Source organism: Nerophis ophidion, linkage group LG06 (assembly GCF_033978795.1).
Source record: "Nerophis ophidion isolate RoL-2023_Sa linkage group LG06, RoL_Noph_v1.0, whole genome shotgun sequence".
In the NCBI taxonomy this organism is placed as follows: domain Eukaryota; kingdom Metazoa; phylum Chordata; class Actinopteri; order Syngnathiformes; family Syngnathidae; genus Nerophis; species Nerophis ophidion.
This window is the reverse complement of record NC_084616.1, coordinates 12,686,279-12,703,018: the sequence shown is the minus strand read 5'-3', so window position 1 is coordinate 12,703,018 and position 16,740 is coordinate 12,686,279. Positions and strand designations below refer to the sequence as shown.

At 35.2% G+C, this 16,740-nt stretch overlaps 1 protein-coding gene across 6 annotated transcripts in view; it reads left to right on the top strand.

Moving 5' to 3' along the window:
• The window catches only part of plekhg5b (pleckstrin homology domain containing, family G (with RhoGef domain) member 5b), a 178,084-nt gene extending 164,494 nt beyond the window's left edge, over window positions 1-13,590 (top strand). For 4 of the 6 annotated variants that reach the window (XM_061902683.1, XM_061902681.1, XM_061902685.1 and 1 more), the window contains 2 exons: window positions 1,528-2,382; window positions 7,808-13,590. In XM_061902683.1, the coding sequence (XP_061758667.1) occupies window positions 1,528-2,382; window positions 7,808-7,817 (865 nt within the window). In that variant the 3' untranslated portion in view covers window positions 7,818-13,590. Of the gene's footprint in view, window positions 1-1,527; window positions 2,387-7,807 lie in introns of those variants that run through there. The other 2 variants (XM_061902686.1, XM_061902682.1) reach the window with 1 other exon arrangement.
• The last annotated feature ends 3,150 nt before the right edge of the window (window positions 13,591-16,740 follow it).

Below are 16,740 nucleotides of genomic sequence, written 5' to 3'. Positions count from 1 at the left end.
GCTAGCATTAGCATGCTAACTTTTTTTTTGCAGTTTTGACAAATGAAACAAACTGACTTTAGCATGCTGACATTAAAGCTCTAAGTTTGTTTTGCAAATTTTACCCTTTTTTTTTCTCCTCAGACTTGGTATGTGAAACATGCAAAATATTAGCATACTTTTTTACGTTAGCATGCTAGCATTAAAGTGCCAGCTTTTTGAGCTAATTTTTGCAACTGTTTACCCTGGAGTCATATAACTTGGTATGCGACACACTGCAAGCATGCTAATGTTAGCATGCCAGCATTAGCATGCTAACTTTTTTGTTGCATTTTTGACGAATGCAAAAAACTGACTTTAGCATGCTGACATTAAAGCTCTAACTTTGTTTTGCTAATTTTAACCTTTTTTTTCCCCTCAGACTTGGTATGTGAAACATGCAAAATATTAGCATACTTTTTTACGTTAGCATGCTAGCATTAAAGTGCCAGCTTTTTGAGCTAATTTTGCAACCGTTTACCCTAGAGTCTTATACCTTGGTATACGACACTTGTTCACTGCAAGCATGCTAATGTTAGCATGCTAGCATTAGCATGCTAACTTTTTTTTGCAGTTTTGACAAATGAAACAAAATGACTTTAGCATGCTGACATTAAAGCTCTAACTTTGTTTTGCAAATTTTACCCTTTTTTTTTTCTCCTCAGACTTGGTCTGTGAAACATGCAAAATGTTAGCATACTTTTTTACGTTAGCATGCTAGCATTAAAGTGCCAGCTTTTCGAGCTAATTTTTGCAACCGTTTACCCTAGAGTCATATACCCTGGTATGCGACACACTGCAAGCATGCTAATGTTTGCATGCCAGCATTAGCATGCTAACTTTTTTGTTGCATTTTTGACAAATGCAAAAAACTGACTTTAGCATGCTGACATTAAAGCTCTAACTTTGTTTTGCAAATTTTCAACTTTTTTTTCCCCCTCAGACTTGGTATGTGAAACATGCAAAATATTAGCATACTTTTTACGTTAGCATGCTAGCATTGAAGTGTCAGCTTTTTGAGCTAATTTTTGCAACCGTTTACCCTGCAGTCATATAACTTGGTATGCGACACACTGCAAGCATGCTAATGTTAGCATGCCAGCATTAGCATGCTAACTTTTTTGTTGCATTTTTGACGAATGCAAAAAACTGACTTTAGCATGCTGACATTAAAGCTCTAACTTTGTTTTGCAAATTTTAACCTTTTTTTTTCCCCTCAGACTTGGTATGTGAAACATGCAAAATATTAGCATACTTTTAGCATGCTAGCATTAAAGTGCCAGCATTAAAGTGCCAGCTTTTTGAGCTAATTTTTGCAACCGTTTACCCTGCAGTCATATAACTTGGTCTGCGACACACTGCAGGCATGCTAATGTTAGCATGCTAGCATTAGCATGCTAACTTTTTTTGGGGCAGTTTTGACTAAAGTAACAAATACTCTTTTTGTGACAAACAAACATATTTTTAGTTGCCATAAAACGTGCTTTTAAGAGGGATGTTTCGTTTCAGTCAGTCGGATGGCTCCACGGAGACGTTGTCCATGGTGGACGTGGACGCTCTGGCCGAGTCAAAGGGGTCTCCCGCCGCCGGCAAGGAACACGCCGACGTCTGCGCCGACGTGTCCGCCCTGCCAGAGATGTCAGATGCGGCGCGGTCCTCAGGTGTCCAAAGGACATCCTCCGGCGTTTACTGTGACCAGGAGGCGGAGCCTGACAGCGAGGAGTTGGACCCTCAGTGTCGCTCCCTGTCCATGGACAGCGCCTACGGTACTCTGTCCCCCGAGTCTCTCCTCCGAGAACTGCAGCCTCAGCAGAGCGAAGGCGAAGGGACAGACGAGGAGGACGAGGACGACGAGGAGGACGCCGCCTCGTTAGGCTCTCAGCTGTCCGTGCTCCAGTCGTGCAAACCTCGCCGGCGGCCTCACGTGACGCCCAGACGCCACTGCCTCCAGAAGTCGTCCACGCTGACTTTGTCTCGCTCCGAGGACAACCTCCTGCAGCGCCTCCACATCAAAGCGCCCGCCCTTGCCGCCAGCGACCACCCGGGAACGGACGCGCCCTCGCTGGCGCACAGCAAGAGTCTGTCGGCGCTCGGAAGCAACGGCGCCGGCTTCTTCCCCGCTGCCTTCCTCAGCGACGAGAAGGCAGCTGCTGTCGACGCCCACAGCAGCAGCAGCGGCTCTGACGGGGATGTGGCTCCATCTGGTGGCGGCCGGGGGAAGTGCGAGGTTGCCACCGGCGGAGATTTGAGCGACGCGTCGCCCGTAGCGAGGAAGTCCCCGGCGCCGCCGCACAAGAAGCTGACGCTGGCACAGCTCTATCGAATACGCACCACCATGGTCCTCAACTCCACTCTCACCGCCTCGTAAGTTCCCCCCTTAAGTTCAACTAAACCATTCTAACTATTTTAAATCATTTTAACTAATTAATTTCAATAATTGGTGCCAATGTTTGTCTCGAAAACGCTAAAGAAAAGGTGCGATTGAAGCCCAGGTGCCATTCAAACATTTCAATTCAGTAGGTGACCTTATTCAACTAATTAATTTCAACTATTTTAACAAATTTTAACTAATTAATTCCACTAATTGGTGCCAACTTTTGTCTCAAAGACATAGAAGAAAAGGTGTGATTGAAGCACAGGTGCTAGTCAAACATTTTAATTCAGTTAGGTTGCTTTATTCAACTAATTAAATCTAAGTATTTTAACGAATTTTAAGTAATTCCATTGATTGGTGCCAACTTTTGTCTCAAAGACGCAAACGAGAAGGTGCGATTGAAGCGCACGTGCTAGTCAAACATTTAAATTTAATCAGGTTACTTTTTTCAACTGATGAAATCTAAGTATTTTAACTCATTTTAAATAATTAATTAATTTCATTGATTGGGGCCAACTTTTGTCTCAAAGACATAGAAGAAAAGGTGTGATTGAAGCACAGGTGCTAGTCAAACATTTTAATTCAGTTAGGTTGCTTTATTCAACTAATTAAATCTAAGTATTTTAACGAATTTTAAGTAATTAATTCCATTGATTGGTGCCAACTTTTGTCTCAAAGACGCAAAAGAGAAGGTGCGATTGAAGCACACGTGCTAGTCAAACATTTCAATTTAATCAGGTTACTTTTATCAACTAATTAAATCTAAGTATTTTAACTCATTTTAAGTAATTAATTAATTTGATTGATTGGGGCCAACTTTTGTCTCAAAGACATAGAAGAAAAGGTGTGATTGAAGCACAGGTGCTAGTCAAACATTTTAATTCAGTTAGGTTGCTTTATTCAACTAATTAAATCTAAGTATTTTAACTAATTTTAAGTAATTAATTAATTCCATTAATTAGGGCCAACTTTTGTCTCAAAGACATAGAAGAAAAGGTGTGATTGAAGCACAGGTGCTAGTCAAACATTTTAATTCAGTTAGGTTGCTTTATTCAACTAATTAAATCTAAGTATTTTAACTAATTTTAAGTAATTAATTCCTTTGATTGGTGCCAACTTTTGTCTCAAAGACGCAAAAGAGAAGGTGTGATTGAAGCACACGTGCTAGTCAAACATTTCAATTTAATCAGGTTACTTTTTTCAACTAATTAAATCTAAGTATTTTAACTAATTTTAAGTAATTAATTAATTCCATTGATTGGGGCCAACTTTTGTCTCAAAGACAGAAGAAAAGGTGTGAGTGAAGCACAGGTGCTAGTCAAACATTTTAATTCAATTAAGTGACTTTATTTAAGTAATTAATTCTATTTTAAATCCAACAAAAATAAAATGTTAATATTAGGATTTTAACATATGTTGTAAAAGTCATAATATTTGTACATTCTTTGGGAAAAAATTGCAATATAATTGAGAAACAACCGTTTGAGATAAAAAGTAAGCCAAAACGATGTCATCAAATTTAATTGTAATTAATTTAGGAGGAAAGTCACATTTTTTCGGGGGGATATTAGGAGAAAAAAATGATGTAAAGTGAACATTAAAATTGTGAATCTTTACGAGAATAAAGGTGCGATATTATGATGTTAACACAGATATTAGGTCATCATTTTAATATTATAAGGGAAAAACACATGTAAATGAGGTCATCATTTTAATATTCTAAGAAAAAAATACACGGAAATGAGGTCACTGCGATGAGGTGGCGACTTGTCCAGGGTGTACACCGCCTTCCGCCCGATTGTAGCTGAGATAGGCGCCAGCGTCCCCCGCAACCCCAAAAGGGAATAAGCGGTAGGAAATGGATGGATGGAAATGAGGTCATTAGTTTAATATTCTAAGAAAAAAACACGGAAATAAGGTGGTCATTTTAATATTCTAAGAAAAAAACACGGAAATAAGGTGGTCATTTTAATATTCTAAGAAAAACACAGAAAAGCGGTCATAATTTTAATACTCTAAGAAAAAAAAACACAGAAATTAGGTCATTTTAATATTGTAGAAAAAAACACGGAAATGAGGTCATAATTTTAATATTGTAAAAAAAAAACACACAAAAAATTAGGTCTAATTTTAATATTTGTAAGAAAAAAAACTCGGAAATGAGGTCATCATTTTAATATTCTAAGAAAAACACGGGAATGAGGTAATCATTTTAATATTCTTAGAAAAAAAACACAGAAATAAGGTCGTCATTTTAATATTCTAAGAAAAAAACAAAGAAAAGCGGTCATAATTTTAATCATCTAAGAAAAAAAACACAGAAATTAGGTCCATCCATCCCATCCATTTTCTACCGCTTATTCCCTTTCGGGGTCGCGGGGGGCGCTGGCGCCTATCTCAGCTACAATTAGGTCATCATTTTAATATTGTAAAAAAAAACACGGAAATGAGGTCATGATTTTAATATTGTAAGAAAAAAACACAAAAAAGTAGGTCTAGTTTTAATATTTCCAAGAAAAAAACTCGGAAAAAGGTCATCATTTTAATAATCTAAGAAAAAAAACACGGAAATGAGGTCATCATTTTAATATTGTAAAAAAAACACACAAAAAATTAGGTCTAATTTTAATATTTCTAAGAAAAAACTCGGAAATGAGGTCATCATTTTAATATTATAAGAAAAAAAACATAGAAATGAGGTCATAATTTTAATGTTTAAAAAAAAAAGGAAATTAGGTCATTTTAATATTCTAAGAAAAACACGGGAATTAGGTCATAATTTTAATATTCTAAGGGAAAAAAACAAGGAGATTAGGTAATTTTTTTAATATTATAAGAAAAAACACAGAAATTAGGTCATAATTTTAAAAATAAAAAAAACAACACAGAAATTAGGTCATCATTTTAATATTCTAAGGGAAAAAACAGAAATGAGGTCATAATTTTAAAAATGGAAAAAAACACGGAAATGAGGTCATAATTTTAATATTCTCAGAAAAACATGGGAATGAGGTCATAATTTTAATATTCTAAGAAAAAAATACACGGAAATGAGGTCATCAGTTTAATATAAAAAACACGGAAATAAGGTCGTCATTATAATATTCTAAGAAAAAAACAGAAAAGCGGTCATAATTTTAATCATCTAAGTAAAAAACACAGAAATTAGGTCATCATTTTAATATTGTAAAAAAAAAAACACGGAAATGAGTTCATAATTTTAATATTGTAAGAAAAAAACACAAAAAATTAGGTCTAATTTTAATATTTGTAAGAAAAACACTCGGAAATGAGGTCATCATTTTAATATTCTGAGAAAAAAACACGGAAATAAGGTCATCATTTTAATATTCTAAGAAAAAAACAGAAATGAGGTCATCATTTTAATATTCTCAGAAAAAAAAACGCGGGAATGAAGTCATCATTTTAATATTCTAAGAAAAAAACACGGGAATGAGGTCATTTTAATATAAGGGAAAAAAAACACGGAAATGAGGTCATTTTAATATTATAAGAAAAAAACTCAAAAATGAGGTCATAATTTAAAAAAAAACAAAAACACGGAAATAAGGTCATCATTTTAATATTCTAAGAAAAAAACAGAAATGAGGTCATCATTTTAATATTCTCAGAAAAAAAAAAGCGGGAATGAAGTCATCATTTTAATATTCAAAAAAAAAAACACAGGAATGAGGTCATTTTAATATAAGGGAAAAAAACACGGAAATGAGGTCATCATTTTAATATTATAAGAAAATAACACAGAAATGAGGTCATAATTTAAAAAATAAAAAAAAAACACGGAAATTAGGTCATCATTTTAATATTATAAGGGAAAAAACACGGAAATTAGGTCATCATTTTAATATTATAAGAAAAAAACAGAAATGAGGTCATAATTTTAAATATAAAAAACACGGAAATGAGGTCATCATTTTAGTATTCTCAGAAAAACATGGGAATGAAGTCATAATTTTAATATTCTAAGAAAAAAATACACGGAAATGAGGTCAACAGTTTAATATTCTAAGAAAAAAACAGAAAAGCGGTCATAATTTTAATAATCTAAGAAAAAAAAACAGAAATTAGGTCATCATTTTAATATTGTAAAAAAACACGGAAATAAGGTCATAATTTTAATATTGTAAAAAAAAAAAATTAGGTCTAATTTTAATATTTCTAAGAAAAAAACTCGTAAATGAGGTCATCATTTTAATATTATAAGAAAAAAAACAGAAATGAGGTCATAATTTTATTATTTAAAAAAAACACGGAAATTAGGTCATCATTTTAATATTATAAGAAAAACACGGAAATGAGGTCATTTTAATATTCTAAGAAAAAAAACACGGAAATGAGGTCATCATTTTAATATTATCAGGGGAAAAAACACGGAAATGAGGTCATCAGTTTAATATTCTAAGAAAAAAACACGGAAATAAAGTCGTCATTTTAATATTCTAAGAAAAAAAACACAGAAAAGCGGTCATAATTTTAATAATCTAAGAAAAAAACAGAAATTAGGTCATTTTCATATTGTAAAAAAAACAGAAATTAGGTCATAAGTTTAATATTGTAAGAAAAAAACACAAAAAATTAGGTCCAATTTTAATATTTCTAAGAACAAAACAGAAATGAGGTCATCGTTTTAATATTCGAAGAAAAAAAAACACGGAAATGAGGTCATAATTTTAAAAATAAAAAAAACAACACGGAAATTAGGTCACCATTTTAATATTATAAGAAAAAAACAGAAAAGAGGTCATAATTTTAAAAATAAAAAACACGGAAATGAGGTCATAATTTTAATATTCTCAGAAAAACATGGGAATGAAGTCATAATTTTAATATTCTAAGAAAAAAATACACGGAAATGAGGTCATCAGTTTAATATTCTAAGAAAAAAACAGAAAAGTGGTCATAATTTTAATAATCTAAGAAAAAAAAACAGAAATTAGGTCATCATTTTAATATTGTAAAAAAAAACACGGAAATGAGGTCATAATTTTAATATTGTAAGAAAAAAACACAAAAAATTAGGTCTAATTTTAATATTTCTAAGAAAATAACTCGGAAATGAGGTCATCATTTTAATATTCTAAGAAAAAACACACGGAAATGAGTTCATAATTAAAACATTTTTTTTTTTAAAAACACACGGAATTGATGTCAAAATTTTAATATTAAAAAAAAAACCCGGAAATGAGGTCATCATTTAACCAGAAAAATGTTTTGTAGACTAAAACTGTCATTAATGTGAAAGAGTAGAAAAGTTGGCTGTTGCAGACATTAAGGCATCAACTTAACTGCGTGGTGTGGCGCCCTCTGCTGGTACTTCTGCAGTACTGCAGCCTACTGTATTGTTTTTTTTTTAAAAGGCAAAGATGAGAACTAAAATGTGTTTTTCTTCCACAGGGAGGTGTAACCATGGCAACCAACACCAGACCACTTCATTCCGTCTCTTCCTGCAGACGCCGCCGCCCTTCAGGAAGCCACGTGCACGGCCACGGCGAGCGTGCACGTGGCCCCCGGCGGCCCCGGAGAGACTCACTGCTTGCACTTTTTTTTGCCCACCACGTAGCACCACCAGGGGGCGCCGCCATTCCTGACTGACAGAGGGGGCGGAGCTTCCTTTCCCCCCCCCCCCCGCCCTTTTGGGTCGGAGGCGTGGCTTCAGGACTTTTGAAAAGTTGAAAGAAGATTGCACATTTTGTTTGAAACAAGTCACATGAACTTCCCCGACCAGCCAAAAAACAATCTTCCTCCTTATTGGTCCTTCTGTTTGATTTGAAGGTGGGCGTGGCCAGCAAGAGTGGGCGGGGTCATACACGACCGGCGACTTTAAAACGCTTCCCTTAAGCTTTCGTAGCCCGAACCGGTTACGTAACGAATCTACCGTGACAACCCCCAACCAAACACTTTCACCAAATCACCATTTTTCTTTGTTTACGTCGTTTTCTACGTCTTGATATTTATTTGCTACAAAGAAGTAGAAGAGCTGCACTGAAGTCAAAGCCGGAATTCTTCCAGAATGTTCTCAAATTTTGCGAGAAAATCGTGAGGTACAAATTTGTGATATGACATAAAAACAAACATCGTAAAATTGAAACAAAACAGTTAAGGTCTGGTGAAGAAAGAAGTAAATATTACGAGAAACAAAAGTCAGAATTTTTGGGAAAATAAAGCCGTCATTTTTGCGATTACCAATCCGAATGTTACATCTTATCTATGCCGGAACTTTTGAACCGTCACAAGTCAAATTTAAACCAAAAATTACCAGATTATTTTTGTCGTAACGTTATGACTTTATACTTCCAATATTACGACTATTGTCATCAAATTACGACTTCATTATCGTAACGTTACGACTTTTTTTGTAACATTACAACTTAATTCTCGCAATGTTACAACTTTGACTGTTGTCGTGACATTACGACTTAATTATCGTAACGTTACGACTTTTTTTCGTAGCATTACAACTTAATTCTCGCAATGTTACAACTTTGACTGTTGTCATGACATTACGACTTAATTATCGTAACGTTACAACTTTTTTTCGTAGCATTACAACTTAATTCTCGCAATGTTACAACTTTGACTGTTGTCATGACATTACGACTTAATTATCGTAACGTTACTTTTTTCGTAGCATTACAACTTAATTCTCGCAATGTTACAACTTTGACTGTTGTCATGACATGACGACTTAATTATCGTAACGTTACGACTTTTTTCCGTAGAATTACAACTTAATTCTCGCAATGTTACAACTTTGACTATGGTCATGACATTACGAATTAATTCTCACAATGTTACGACTTAATTTTCGCAATATCACAACTTTAATGTTGACACATTACATTTAAATTGTTGTAACATTACGACTTTATTCCCACCATGGTGAAATTTTATTGTCGTCACATTAAGATTAAAATGTAACATTACGGTATCCTCGCAATATTGAGAAAATAGTGAGGTACAAATTTGTAATATGACAAACATCGTAAAATTGAAAGAGAACAGTTAAAGTTTGATGAAGAAAGAAGTAAATATTACGATAAACAAAAGTCATAATTTTTGGGAAAATAAAGCCGTCATTTTTGTGATTACCAATCCGAATGTTACATCTTATCTATGTCGGAACTTTTGAACCGTCACAAGTCAAATTTAAACCAAAAATTACCAGATTATTTTTGTCGTAACGTTATGACTTTATACTTCCAATATTACGACTATTGTCATGAAATTACGACTTCATTATCGTAACGTTACGACTTTTTTTGTAACATTACAACTTAATTCTCGCAATGTTACAACTTTGACTGTTGTCATGACATTACGACTTAATTATCGTAACGTTATGACTTTTTTTCATAACATTACAACGTAATTCTCGCAGTGTTACACTTTTGACTGTTGTCATGACATTACGACTTAATTATCGTAACGTTACGACTTTTTCGTAGCATTACAACTTAATTCTCGCAATGTTACAACTTTGACTATCGTCATGACATTACGACTTAATTCTCACAATGTTACAACTTAATTCTCGCAATATCACAACTTTAATGTTGACACATTACATTTAAATTGTTGTAACATTACGACTTTATTCCCACCATGTTGCAATTTTATTGTCGTCACGTTAGGATTAAATTGTAACATTACGGTATCCTCGCAATATTGACAAAATAGTGAGGTACAAATTTGTAATATGACAAACATCGTAAAATTGACAGAAAACAGTTAAAGTTTGGTGAAGAAAGAAGTAAATATTACGAGAAAAATTTTCTTTTTTTTTGCGAAAATAAAGCCGTCATTTTTGTGATTACCAATTGGAATATTACATCTTATCTTGAACCGTGACAAGTCAAATTTAAACCAAAAATTACCAGATTATTTTTGTCATAACGTTGTGACTTTATACTTCCAATATTACGACTATCGTCATGACATTACGACTTTATTATCGTAACATTACAACTTCATTCTCGCAGTTTCACAGCTTTGTTGTTGACACATTACGATTAAATAGTTGTAATGTTACGACTTTATTCCCACCATGTTACGATTTTATTGTCGTCACATTCCGATTAAATTGTAACATTGTGACTTCGTCCTCGCAATTTTCCTACAATATTACGACTTTATTTTCCTAACATTCCCACTTTCTTCTCTTTATTGTCGTAAAATTACGATGAATTTGTAGCATTGCGACTTTATCTTTGCAATATTCCTACCTTTTGCAATTGTACGACTTTTTCCATTGTCACATTACGATGATATCATTATAAGATTGTGACTTTATCCTCGCAATTTTCCTTCTTCTCGCAAAATTACATCATTATTGTAACATTACGACTTTATTCTCGCAATATTATGACTTTATTCTCGCAATGTTACAACATCATTATTGTAACATTACGACTATTTTCGCAATATTACGACGTTATTCTCGCAATATTACAACATCATTAGGACTTTATTTTTGCAATATTACTACTTTATTCTCGCAATATTACCACTTTATCGTAACATTTTTACTTTATTCCCACAATTATACGACTTCATCGTAACATTTTTACTTTATTCCCGCAATATTACGACTTCATAGTCGTCAATTACGATTCACTTGTAGCATTGAGACTTTATCATCGCAATATTCCTACTTCTCGCAATATTAAGACTTTTTTCTCGCAATACTACAACATCATTATTGTAACATTACGACTTTTCGCAATATTACGACTTTATTCACGCAATATCACAACTTCATCCTCGTACTTTAGTACGAGGATGAAGTAATGAAAATGAAATAATATGTAATAATAATATGTCATAATAATATGAAATAATAGTACTTTATTCTCGCAATATTACAACACAATTATTGTAACAGTACGACTTTATTCTCGCAATACTACCACTTTATCGTTGTAACATTTCGACTTTATTCCCACAATATTACGACTTTATTGTCGTCATATTACGATTAAATTGTATTATTGCGACTTAAACCTCGCAATATTCCTACTTCTCGCAATATATCTACTTTATTCTCGCAATATTACAACATCTTTATTGTAACATTATGACATTATTCTTGCAATATTATGACTTTATTCTCGAAATATTACAACATCACTGTTGTAACATTACGACTATTTTCGCAATATTACGACGTTATTCTCGCAATATTACAACATCATTAGGACTTTATTTTTGCAATATTACTACTTTATTCTCGCAATATTACCACTTTATTGTAACATTTTTACTTTATTCCCACAATATTACGACTTCATAGTCAATTACGATTCAATTGTAGCATTGCGACTTTATCCTCGCAATATTCCTACTTCTCGCAATATTACGACTTTATTCTCGCAATACTACATCATTATTGTAACATTATGACTTTTCGCAATATTACTACTTTATACACGAAATATTACAACTTTGTTGTAACATTACGACTTTATTCTCGCAATATTACAACACCATTATTGTAACATTACGACTTTATTTTCGCAATATTACAACACCATTATTGTAACATTACGACTTTATTCTCGCAATATTACCACTTTATCGTTGTAACATTTCGACTTTATTCCCACAATATTAGGACTTTGTTGTCGTCATATTGCGATTAAATTGTAGCATTGTGACTTTATTCTCGTAATATTACGACTTTATTCTCGCAATATTATAACATCATTACTGTAACATTACGACTTTATTTTCGCAATATTACCACTTTCTTCTCGCAATATTACCACTTTACCGTTGTAACATTTCGACTTTATTCCCTCAATATTACGACTTTGTCGTCATATTACGATTAAATTGTATCATTGCGACTTAAACCTCGGAATATTCCTACTTTTTTCTCGCAATATCACATCATTATTGTGACATTACGACTATTTTCGTAATATTACCACTTTCTTCTCTTTATTGTCGTCATATTACGATGAAATTGTAGCATTGCGACTTTATCATAGCAATATTCCAACTTTTTGCAATTTTACGACTTTATCCTTGTCACATTACGATGAAATCATTGTAAAATTGTGACTTTATCCTCGCAATATTCCAACATTATTGTAACATTACGGCGTTATTTCCGCAATGTTACTACTTTACTCTCGCAATGTTACCACTTTATTCTCGCATTATTACCACTTTATCGTTGTAACATGACGACTTTACTCACGCAATATTACGACTGTCATTTTGTGTGTAACATTGCAACTTTATTCTCAGATTGTTTCCGATTTTCTTTCTTGCGATATTACGACTTTATTGTTAAAACCTTCCAACATACAAACAGTAAAATATTCCGACTTTATTCTGGCAACGTTAGGACTTTTTCTTGCATTTTTTTTCTGTGAACTGAATTATTTTTGACTTCTTTCCATTCTTCTACTTCTTTGTTGTGTTGCCTGCTATGTTTGTGTGTAAATATTATTAAGATATTCCGACATTTGTACATTTTGTCCTTCTCGTTGACGTAATCTTTTTTTCCCTCGCCAGCTTCCATCGCGCTGCCAACCAAAACAATGTTGTTGTTTTTCCTGCCGGGAATCACTTGAAAAAAAAAAAAAAAAAAGGTGTCTTACAAAATAAAAGAACCGAAACCTTGTAAAAAAAAAATAATAAAAGCGTGTCAGGATTTTGATGAAAGTTCCCCGCTTGAATGTTTTAATCCGCCGTGATGGATTCATTAAAAGCTTTTTAGATTCAGACAACAGGTGGCCACAGACATCAGCTCTAAGTGAACCACAATGGCGGTAAAACATGAGTTGACCTGTGACCTTGGACTTTTTTTGAGCTAAAATCCTTGACAGTTAGATGACCTTGGACCTCCGGTACCTTTGGCTATGTTGCCTACATGCCACTATAAAATAAAATTACAAACCCCGTTTCCATATGTGTTAGATGTAAATATAAACAGAATACAATGATTTGCAAATCCTTTTCAACCCAAATTTAGGTGAATATGCTACGAAGACAACATATTTTATTATGAAACTCAAACTTTATTTTTTTTTTTGCAAATAATAATTCACTTCGAATTTCATGGCTGCAACACGTGCCAAAGTAGTTGGGAAAGGGCATGTTCACCACTGTGTTACATCACCTTTTCTTTTAACAACACTCAATAAACATTTGGGAACTGAGGAAACTAATTGTTGAAGCTTTGAAAGTGGAATTCTTTCCCATTCTTGTTTTATGTAGAGCTTCAGTCCTTCAACAGTCCGGAGTCTCCGCTGTCATATTTTACACTTCATAATGCGCCACACATTTGAGGGGAGACAGGTCTGGACTGCAGACGGGCCAGGAAAGTACCCGCACTCTTTTTTTTTTTTTACAAAGCCACGCTGTTGTAACACGTGCTTGGCATTGATTGCTGAAATAAGCAGGGGCGTCCATGAAAAAAACGGCGCTTAGATGACAACATATGTTGTTCCAAAACCTGTATGTACCTTTCAGCATTAATGGAGCCTTCACAGCCTTGGGCACTAATGCACCCCCATACCATCACACATGCTGGCTTTTCAACTTTGCGTCGATAACAGTCTGGATGGTTCGCTTCCCCTTTGGTCCGGATGACACGATGTCGAATATTTCCAAAAACAATTTAAAATGTGGACTCGTCAGACCACACAACACTTTTCCACTTTGCATTAGTCCATGTTATATGATCTTTGGGTCAGAGAAGCCGGTGCCATGTCTGGATGTTGTTGATAAATGGCTTTCGCTTTGCATAGTAGAGCTTTAACTTGCACTTACAGATGTAGCGACAAACTGTATTTAGTGATAGTGTTTTTTTAAGTGTTCCTGAGCCCATGTGGTGATATCCTTGAGAGATTAATGTCGGTTTTTGATACAGTGCCGTCTGAGGGATGGAAGGTTACGGTCATTCAATGTTGGTTTCCGGCCATGCCGCTTACGTGGAGTGATTTCTCCAGATTCTCTGAACCTTTTGATGACATTATGGAGTGTAGATGTTGAAATCCCTAAATTTCTTGCAATTGCACTTTGAGAAACGTTGTTCTTAAACTGTTTGACTATTTGCTCACGCAGTTGTGGACAAAGGGGTGTACCTCGCCCCATCCTTTCATGTGAAAGACTGAGCATTTTTTGGGGGGGGAGCTGTTTTTATACCCAATCATGGCACCCACCTGTTCCCAATTAGCCTGCACACCTGTGGGATGTTCCAAATAAGTGTTTGATGAGCATCCCTCAACTTTTTCAGTATTTATTGCCACCTTTCCCAACTTCTTGGTCACGTGTTGCTGGCATCAAATTCTAAAGTTAATGATTATTTGTAAAAAAAAATAAATAAATAAATGTTCATCAGTTTGAAGACCAGCGTGATGATAACCATAGAAGAGTCAATCCAACACGTGACTGCCTTCCCTTCTGAGGAATTTCGGCGCGGTCCGACTCGCCAAAAGGGGCGGGGGGAGTGGTGGGGGGGGGGGCGTTATTTACATGTGGTTATCCCAGCTAATGTGCAGATTACAGCGTGTTGAGGCCAGCGGGGATTTGTCACATCTGTCCTCTCCCTGCTCCACTTTTCACTTTTCTTTCTTTCTTTTTACACACTTCTCCTCATCATCACACACGACATCATCGCTTAAGTTCTTCCCGCCCAGTCATCCCTTCTGTAGCCTTGAAGGAACAGGAAGGTCTCTCCCACACATGCTCGGGGGGGTGGGGGGGCGGAGTCAGCAGCAGATGCCCCCGCTGCCGCAAAGGATTATGGGAGCACTTTGCTTGATTAAAAGTGTCTTTGTCGGCGTGGATTAAAGCGAGGAGACACCATTGTCTGTGCAAACATCGCTAATCTCACCGCTTTGCCTTCATCATCCTCTTCCTCCCGCCCCATTTAGGACACCTTAGCGGAGCGGCCCGACGGGGATCGAGCGCACGGAGGCCTCGCCGCATCTGGACGCCCCCGCCGCGACCTTGTGGACACGTGCCCGCGGGCTCAAACCGTGTCCCTCGTGCCGCCTCCTTTACTTCAACGGTATAGCTCGGTTGGTAGAGTGGCCGTGCCAGCAACTTGAGGGTTGCAGGTTCGATTCCCGCGTCCGCCATCCTAGTCACTGCCGTTGTGTCCTTGGGCAAGACACTTTACCCACCTGCTCCCAGTGCCACCCACACTGGTTTAAATGTAACTTAGATATTGGGTTTCACTATGTAAAGCGCTTTGAGTCACTAGAGAAAAGCGCTATATAAATATAATTCACAACTCTCAGCCGTCGCAAGTGGAAAAAGAAGCCAAGCAGATTTTTTTTGTCTCCTATCCATTATTGATTGATTGACATGCACCTGGGGATAAGTTGATTGGCAACACTAAATGGTCCCAGGTGTGTGAATGTTGTCTGTCTTGGCCCTGCGGTGAGGTGGCGACTTGTCCAGGGTGTACCCCGTCTTCCGCCCGATTGTAGCTGAGACAGGTGCCAGCGACCCCAAAAGGGAATAAGCGGTAGAAAATGGATGGATGGGTGGATGATTGCAGGTCAGAGGTCAGCTTCTTCTTCTTAAATTCCCAAGAAGTGCACTGACTTTTTAGGGATGTTGACCATAATCTTATTTATTTTGAAAGGACATACGACAAAGGTCAGATCAGAACACTTCTTATGTCTTTTGTTTTTGATATATTATTTATTATTACTGCAAAATTAACATATTTTATTTCATTAAATTCCCAAGAAGTGCACTGACTACTCAGGGATGTCGACAAGAATCCTATTTATTTTGAAGAGCCATATGACAAAGGTCAAAGGTTAAATCTGAACTCTTCTTAGGTCTTTGGTTTTTAATATATTACTTATTATTACTGCAAAATTTATATTTTATTTTATTAAAATCGCAAGAAGCGCACTGACTTTTCAGGAATGTTGACAAGAATCCTATTTATTTTGAAAGGACATATGACAAAGGTTAAATCAGAACACTTTTTAGATCTTTGTTTTTTAATATATTATTTATTATTACTGCAAAATTAATATTATATTTTATTTTGTTAAATCCCCAAGAAATGCACTGACTACTCAGGGATGTAGACAAGAATCTTATTTATTTTGAAAGGACATATGACAAAGGTCAAAGGTTAAATCAGAACACTTAGGTATTTTCTTTTTGATATATTAATCATTATTACTGCAAAATTAATATTATATTTTATTTTGTTAAATTCCCAAGAAGTGCACTGACTTTTCAGGGATGTTGACAAGAATCCTATTTATTTTGAAGAGCCACATGACAAAGGTCGAATCAGAACCTTTTTTAGGTATTTTCTTTTTGATATATTATTCATTATTACT